At 37.6% G+C, this 8,884-nt stretch overlaps 1 protein-coding gene and 1 pseudogene across 2 annotated transcripts; one reads left to right on the forward strand and one right to left on the reverse strand.

Moving 5' to 3' along the window:
- Positions 1–466: 466 nt before the first annotated feature.
- LOC120143763 lies at positions 467–1,571 on the forward strand (annotated as a pseudogene).
- A 312-nt stretch (positions 1,572–1,883) lies between these two features.
- Positions 1,884–7,993, reverse strand: LOC120143762 (kinesin-like protein KIN-14I). 2 transcript variants are annotated; one of them, XM_039157999.1, is made up of 19 exons: positions 7,598–7,993; positions 7,083–7,249; positions 6,861–7,004; positions 6,470–6,712; positions 6,306–6,377; positions 6,019–6,087; positions 5,828–5,902; positions 5,597–5,719; positions 5,429–5,510; positions 5,231–5,326; positions 4,956–5,129; positions 4,758–4,864; positions 4,455–4,633; positions 4,088–4,249; positions 3,754–4,007; positions 3,474–3,637; positions 3,179–3,364; positions 2,241–2,734; positions 1,884–2,146 (listed from the first exon to the last, which is right to left on the reverse strand). In XM_039157999.1, exons 1-19 carry the CDS (start codon positions 7,713–7,715, stop codon positions 2,014–2,016), a joined length of 3,042 nt encoding a protein of 1,013 aa, XP_039013930.1. In that variant the 5' UTR covers positions 7,716–7,993; the 3' UTR covers positions 1,884–2,013. The 2 variants fall into 2 exon arrangements, with proteins under 2 accessions (XP_039013930.1, XP_039013928.1); XM_039157997.1 differs by having other exon boundaries at positions 6,306–6,380.
- Between the last annotated feature and the right edge of the window lie 891 nt (positions 7,994–8,884).

The raw sequence follows: 8,884 nt of genomic DNA on the forward strand, positions 1-8,884 counted from the left end.
ACCCGTAAAATCCGGGTCGAGACACGGGCCGAGAAATCGTCGACCCGGAAGTTCCGGGTACACGAAAATCCGGGTACCCGGATTTGCATACCCCTAAGTAGTAGTGCTTGACCATTATTTATTGCTTAGAAATTATCGGATCATGAATGGGCTGGCGCCCTGGCTGACAAATCAACTTAACCATGACAGTTATCATCTACAGCTACAAATCCATTGTTTCAAGCTACTCCTTTCTCACATGTCTTTATCATCCATCTCTCGTGAAATTTGGTTGGAAAACACTGCTTTCACAACAGTGCATGAGCTCGACGTGTTTTTGGCAACATTGAGGTTCAAGTTAATTAGGCAATCCTTTGCTGCAATAATGCAAAAAGTTATCCGACTGTAAACTCTATATTTGTAGCTACTTACGTGCCAGAACTTGACTTCCTAGCATCTATAAAAAAAGCGTCCCTTCGCCTAGCTATGACACTCATCATTCTCCAATAATCTTCATTCCAATCGAGAAATGTCCAGCTTGTTCTTGAGGTCTTTGCTATTGCCTCTTATCTGTGTCTTGGCCTTAGCCCCGTGGTCACACGGGCTGAGCCAACGGCAACAGCAACCTTCTTCGTTAGTCGCTGCATCCAACACGGTTCGATACCATGGAGGCCCTCTCTTGTCCAACTCGAATGGCATTAATGTTTATCTCGTATGGTACGGAGGGTTCTCTCTGAAAGATCGAAGCTCCATAACAGATTTCTTCGCTTCTTTCGTGAGCCCCGGTCCACGTCAAGGACGTTCTGTTTCAACATGGTGGAGAACAGTCAGTACATACAAGGACAAAACTGGGAAACCAGTTTCCAACACTGTTAGACTTGTGAAACAAGTTGATGATGCATATTCTTCAGGGAAGAACCTTAAGCGCGCCCAAACAGCCAACTTGTTGAAAAGCAAGATAGACAGCAAAATCTTTCCATTAGACACTAATGGAATTTACTTGGTTTTGACTGCTAAAGTGTTACAGTAGAGAGGTTCTGCATGGGATCATGCGGTTTCCATGACAGCATATTAGTAGGGGCAACATCTCAAGTGGTGTTCGCACATGTGGGAGACCCTACTGTCCAATGCCACGGTCTTTGTGCTTGGCCTTATGCTCTGCCTGCTTATGGCCCTCCGGGACAAGCCTTAGTGGCACCTAACGGCATTGGAACTGATGGCATGATCATAAACATTGCTACCCTACTTGCAGGGGCTGCCAGTAACCCCTTCAAGACAGGTTATTTTCAAGGGGATGCTTTGGCACCATTGGAAGCTGTCGCGGCCTGTCCTGGAATATTTGGCAGCGGGGCGTATCCCGGGTATCCCGGAGCTTTGTTGGTCAATAAAATGAGCAAAGCTAGTTATAATGCATATGGTGCTAATGGTAGACAATTTATTCTTCCAGCCATCTGGGACCTTATTAGCTTGAATTGCAAAGTTATCACTTAGTTTCCTTGGGATAAACTCTATTATGTCAAAATTGTCAAAGCTGGGCTTAAAGCCTGTAGAACCCTGTATTAGTTATTGAAGCTTCTGAATCATTCTGTATCTCCTAATGAATTCTCTTATTTTTTTGCTTTTTGTTAAGAGAAAATATGCATATTTTGTACTACTATGTATGGAAATAAAATGATCAATATACATGAACAAAACGTGTGAGGATGTTGAAAATTGGAAACAAAAATGGGCTTTTGAATTGATTATTCTTTTAAAATTTAACCAATCTTGAAATAAAACAGCCATTGCAATACGATAGGAGCTGTCCTTACACACACACACACACAAAACCAAGAAAGCACTAGCAAGACGTATCTACGCAACTTGCTTTTGAAAAACAAAGCAACTGGGATTATTTCTATGCTGCATTTTAACTATACCCTAAAAATTATATATATATTTTTCCCTCTCTAAAAGACATAAAAAGAACATAGAGAAGGAAAGGAAAGAATCATAAATCACCCAAACGTGGTAATTAAGGCGTATATAAACTTGTTACTTTCTACTTCCAGTTTTGCGTTTACCATCAGCAGTAGTTGGTTGCCTACCGTTTCGGTTCAAATGCTGGCCAACTCCATTTGCAAGTTTCCTAGAGGGTGATGGCCCTGACATTGGATATAAACTTTTGCTGCAAAACATTTACCAGCTCTTTTAGTTGCTTGGAAAAAGCTTACGATGAACGTACACAATATTCGAGATCATGAGTATCGTAATTGCCTTACCTTAGTTCAGATCTCCTTGCTGGTTTTAAAGTAGGTTTCTTGGTATTTGACTCCATCCCATTGGTTATGCTGCTAAGCTTGGAACGATTGAATTCCCAAAGCAAATCAGTCTCAGATGAGTCACTGGTGGTAGCAGCATCAATATCATCTATGTCATTAGAACAAGCCATGTTGAACCTGTTACTCCCAATGAACACATTATATGATTGTTCTGGGTACATCTTCGAAGAATCTTGTAGATATTTCTGGTAAAGGACATCAGATAACTTCCCATTTTCTGCTTCCCAACATCCTAGGGAGTTTCCTACTCTGTTAATGGCAGCTTGCTTGTTCACTATAACCTTATCCACCCACTCACCCGAGCCCAATTCTTGCTCATCATTCCTAAAATTTTGGGCAGGACTCTTAACAGGAGGCCAAGGAGGTGAATTTGCTAATAGCTCATCAAGATCAAAGCTTTGCGTCTTTTGCCTCAATTTAGAGTTGGTACACAGCTGAAAAAGCAGAAAACGTAATCAAATTTGAACTCAAGAGAGAGAGAGTATATGTATGCATGCATGTAAATATGGCAATAGCAGAATGCCTGATGATATGAATAGCCAAGCTTTCTAGAGCTTGTCGAGCGAAGTTGATACATTACTGATAATTATTCATAAAATTTGGCAAGAAATTTCAAAAGAAAACTGACTGGAGAATAATTTCCCCCTATCCAAACAACTTTAACGGAGAGAGAGCAAAATAGAAAGAAATGCACATGTCAATTCGTATTAGGCCATGGTCCTCACTCTCAATCACTCGATTGCATATTGCCATAAAAATTTAAATTCGTTGAACCCATCAACACTATATTCTTTAAATTATGAGGAGGCATTTTGGACTTGTGACTGATGGTATCTAACGTGATTAAAGAAATTAAAACCTTCATGTAAAACAAGTACCTCAATGTTGCCCATATCACCCATGGGTTGTCTAGCCCCCAACACATCTCCAGCCCGGTGATTAGGCGTAAAGGGAGATAAGTCACTAGCCTTTGTTCGGAATTTTTCAGAGCTGTTAAATTCATAATGCTGATTTTTCTCGGCTTCTCCCTCTTTCCTTGCCAATGCTGCCTTAAGGCTAACAATCTAAAAAGATGACTCCAATAAGTTACCAAAGGGGACAATATCACATTTTCCAACTATCTCAAGATAAGAATCTCAATCAATATGAATAGGTAACTAAAAGTAGAATAACCTGTTCTTTGAGTTCTTTAACATCAGCAGTATCTTTGTTCACTCGCGCTGCTCCAAGTTCAACAGTAGCCACACGCTCCGCAAATTTGAGAGTACTTATTGTTTCACCTATGGCATCAGGCTCAGGGCTTATGTGAACAAACATTAGTGACTTGGCTTGCCCTCCTGAAGATACATTTCCAGAGCAATTAAAACTTTTGAAAAGAAAAAAAAAAACTGATGTAGTAAATTTAACACCTAAATGGAACTGAACAACAATTATTTTGACAGTTTAAACTTACCCAGTGAATCCTGAAGAAGTTGAGTGAGTTTGCTGTTTCTGTAAGGGACATGTGGATTCTTTTGAGAAAGGGAAGCAATCACATCTCCTAAAGCTGATAGAGATTTGTTTATGTGTTGTGCTTCTTTTAGTCGATCTCCTGTTACTTCGGACTTGTTTACTCTCTCACTTCCTGCAAGATCAACAAGATGCATGCAGCCACGGAGAATAGTTCCAGATGTTAAATCTCTTCCTTGAACATGGACAGTCAAGCAACTGCAAAGTGATAAAAACTGAAATTAGCTTTAGAATGAAGATATTTTCAGGATCAAGCAGTCTAGAGAGTAAGATGTTACCTATGAGAACGACTACTACGGTCATTTAGGGCTGTTGCACCAACTGCACGATTCCTTTGTCCTAGGTTCATCAGATCAATAATATCAGCCGTTGATAAAACAGGCATGAGGCAAGCATCTGGTACGTTAAGACCTGTTTGGGACCTGTTGCGAATATCTAATGTATTAATTAATATATTAAGGATAAGCCTCGATAGAAAAACGAATACAAAGGATCATCCATCCAAACCTATAGTAGGACAGCTTTTTTTCTAAATTATCAATCTGTCAAAACTCAAAACAAATTTACATACTTGGGAACTGATAAGATGATATAATATTATAACTTTTGTAGCATATAAAACCAAATGGATTGAGAAAAGGATATCTTTTGTTACTTCCATCAGTAATAAGGAGATCCCTGACTTGCTCGTTATAAATCTCGATCATCTGAACAGAAACTTCATAGCGGAAACTATCCTTTCTTTGTTCTGCTAGAATAAACAAATCACCTAATGCCCTATAATTAACACCTTGATTTTTCTCTGTCAGGTCTTTAGGGCCAGCCTGTATATGCAAACCAAAATAATCCACTAAGTTACAAAGCTAAAGGTATATTTCATAAAACAAGTAGTAATGTACGAATTATCATTCTCCTAGTTCAGTGAATAATCCAAACACTCTGTATTACCATAGTATAAGTTTTTCCCGAGCCTGTCTGGCCGTATGCGAATAGACAGACATTGTATCCATCAAGAACTGATCGTATAAGAGGCTGCATATCAGAAAAAACCTCCGCTGCAAAGGCAATATAATAAGATATAACTTAAATAGAAGCTAAAATTTAATAAAGACTATCGCCATACAATTAAACTCATAGTGAAGCAACCTTGAGTTGCAGATGGCCCAAAGACTTTGTTGAAGGTGAAGGACTTCTGTCCTTTACCATACTTTGACAGGGTGTTTACAGTGATGTTTCCTTCTTCTATATGATCAACAGTGCTCAGGTAGCTTGATTGTCCAGACAAGAATGGTCTCACCCGACAGTAAACACGAATACTTCCTGGTTAGATAAAGTGGATAACCTTTTATAATCAATGGGAAGACTCAAAACAAGGATGATCATGATATTTAAAAGTTGCGCAATGATAAACTATTATTTACCTTTAAGGTCCTGCACTTGATTGTATAGCTTGCGATTTTCTTCTAGAACCCTATGGTAAGCAGAAGCAGCATGAGCTAGACCACAAATATGCATGCCTGTAAAATAATAATTAACTAAAATAAGAGAAAAATACCCGTTGAATACTTCCATTAAACAAGAAAATAAACAAATAAATACTTCTATTAAAGTTAGCATACCAAGATTGTTGAATTCTTCATGAAATTTCATTTGTATCAATTGCATGCCAGCTTTTGTATAATTAATAGAATGTTTTAGTTCCTATAAAAATTTATAGTTCGTATAAGTGTTTCATTCAAGTATGTAAATTGAAAAGAAAAAGAAAATAGTGCACAATTAGCTCCAACCTGAATATTTCTTTCTTGTTGATCAAAGATAATTTGTTGTTTTTGACATCGCCTTTTTAATTCCTTAACATCAGTGAGATTCTTTTGATAGCGGTTTATCACTTTGATGTTCTTTTCCTCAATCTAAGCCATTACAATCATGAAAAAGAAAGATAAAACATGATCTGCATCACTGAGACATATAAGAAAATTCATCTAATGATCTGTAAGTAGAAAAGGAGCACCGTATACCTTATTGTCCCCAGGAGTTTGTTTCAATAGAGACTTGCTGAAATGAGGAGTGATGTCTTTTGAAGTTGTTTTCATCTTTCAATTTGAAGGAAAATAATTATATAGCAAAAATTAGTTAAGATCAGTAATTAAACAGTAAATGACTTTTATTATTTGAAGTACACACTTCACAATTACAAAAACTAGCATACCACTTCATATTGGCTTGCAATCCGATGTTCAAACTCCTCTACGACTTTACCGAGCACAGATTCAACCAGCTAAAACAACCAAGATGACCCAAATAAGTATTAGAAATAGCAAAAGGATAACCATCATTTATGATATAAAAAAATAAAAATGAAAACTAATAGAAGACGTGATAAATTAATAAGAATGCAAACTGTTCTACAATAATATCAGGCTCAGGAAGACCTGAGATGACTGCGATATATCAGTAGTTAGCAGACTAATCACACAAACAAATGAGGAAAATTACCATCGGAACTTCTTCTGGCTTTTTATCTATCAGAATGGCACGAACCAACATACTTAATGAACCAGAACCAGCCTGCTTGTACAACAAGAAAAACTAATATAATTCCTTTTTGGTTGTTCAAGTAGAATATAAAACAAACACTAACAGTCAAAGCTTACCACAACCATTTTATTCGGTTGAATTTCATTAGGGTGACCATTTGATAATTTCTCATTCATTGATGAGGTCCTTAGCAAGGAGTTGGTGAAAGGCTCTGAATTCTTTCTTACAATCGACTTTCCCAACGTGGTAGTGCCAGGTTTTATATTTCCACCAAATTTCCATACTCCATTTCCACCTGTGAGCTTCCATTCGTAATAGGATTTCATCCCTAGAACACAATTCACCACCCTTGAAGATTTGCCTCCCTAAAGAATTTTAACCAAATTTGAAGTAAACAAATAGATTACTCGGTAAAACGGTTTTTTTTTTTTTTTGTGAGTAAAAGAAATGGTACATAAAAGTGTCAGGAAGCTCCATTACACGGTAAACAAATAGATTACTTGGGAAACATACTTGTTCTAGATCAGATGCCTCAAAAGAAGGAAGCCCCAACTCTTGCCCAGCAACCAAGAAATTCCTCACGTTTTCAAAGTACTGGAATGCTGACAATGCAGCTCCATCAGGTATGAGGGCCGCATCAGCTTGACTTTCCACCACCTAAAAAGAATGAAATAAACCCTAATTAAAAGGAAAGTCAATTGAAAAATCAAAGAAAGAAAAATTAACAAAGCTCACCTTAGGCACAGTTCCAGGTTGAACTTTGTTGAGAACATTGCATAGAATTATTCCACTCCTCAAACCAAGCCTAAATTCTTCCTCTGATGGTTCTGCCGGTAAATCTTTAGCCGCCGCTACGCCAACCATCTTCCTCAGCCATCCAGCCGCTTCATACCTCCTTAATGCTGCCATAAAATAGATTATCACATTCAGCTGCTGCCAGTTTTTCTGTGTTCTTTTTACAACTTTAAAAATTAAATCATTTCATTCAAATTTTATTCACCAACATGTCACAGTTTTTTTTTTTAAATAACTGTAAATGATCCATGATCCAAGTTTTTCTTCTTTTTTCCTATTCGAAAAGGGTGGGGATCAGAGTAAGAGAAAACCAATGGAAATCAATTGTTGTGACTAGTTAAAAGTATACAAGGAAGGAAGAAAATGAGTGTTTTCAGTTGGAATTTTATATTCAACAAAATCTAGCTGCTGTTTTTTATCTGTTATTAATAACTAAAAGAACAAAAAATAAATACCAGCTTCCTCGGCTTTTCTAGATTCCAAATCAAGATCTTTGGAACGATTACATTGCTGTTGCAGTACATCCTCCACAACCGAAGCAACTGAAAACGACAACAATCTCTCTGCCGCCATTTTCTAGATTCCAAGAAAGGAGAAAAATATTACAGTTCCACCATCCAAAACACCCAAATCCCCCAAGGAAACCAAATTCAAAAATTCTCCCAAATGACAAATGACAAATGAGAGATCAAAACAAGGAAGCAAAGAACAAAAGAAAGCAAAGTTGGGTGGGGTTTCGCTGTTTGAGTTATATTTTTAGCTTCGTTTTCGATACTACAGACAGCACAATCACATTCTCTCCATACCTTTTATCTTCTTTAGCTCCAGTAGAATGTAGAAAGCCAGCTCTACTTTAAATCTCTCTCTCTCTCTCTCTCTCTCTCTCTCTCTCTCTCTCTCTTCTTCCCCACAGCCAAACCTGTCTCCGACCCTCACATTTTCAGAAGCAAATTTTTTTTTAATCCAACGAGGAGATTACCTTCTGGCTCAAAAAAGAAGAGGGGAAGAAGATCATTGGCTAATGCCCGACTTGGCACGCGTGGAGTACAGAGAATGATTAAGGAAAGTAGAAAAGTATGATTAAGGTTGTAATTAAATTATGCAAATGGCGGGAATGGCGGAATAGGAAGTTAGGTTGGCTTGGCGTATGGTCCCTCTAAAGGAATTCTGGTGCAGCTCAGCCCTATTGGTGTCTGCCTTCTTTTTTAAACTTCTTCCTTTATGCTTTTTAATTTGTTTAATAAAAGGGTCAGCTTTTAAAGAAAAATCTCCCCTACCCAGTTCTACAAAACATTCAAATGATCCATATTTATTTGAAGGCCTATATTCAAAACTTGTGTTTCAACAATATCATCTTTAAAGATTGAATTGAAACCTAGCACATAAATCTCATAGAATCCGAGTTATTTTGTTATAAACATGATTAAAACTGCTATTGTCAACAAAATCATCTAACAAATTCCTTCCACGTTTACAGACATTGACTTGGAGGAGCCCAACTATGATTATTGTTTAGGTTAAAAAAGATTTGATGTTATCAGTTGATGGAGATCTCTGCTCTGTAGGGAATAGGGAGGTGAGCAGAAAGCGAATAAAGAATTCTAAAGTTGGGCGCTTGGTGGAAAATGGGCCATTGGTAGGCAACATGCAGCTTTCGAATCTTTGACGGAGAAACAAACAAAGAGTGAGCAAATGAGCTTCGTCTCAACTTTGCGCAAATTTATTTCTGGGTTCTTCATTGG

This window comes from Hibiscus syriacus, unplaced genomic scaffold (assembly GCF_006381635.1).
Source record: "Hibiscus syriacus cultivar Baekdansim isolate YM2019G1 unplaced genomic scaffold, ASM638163v2 tig00110863_pilon, whole genome shotgun sequence".
Lineage (NCBI taxonomy): Eukaryota > Viridiplantae > Streptophyta > Magnoliopsida > Malvales > Malvaceae > Hibiscus > Hibiscus syriacus.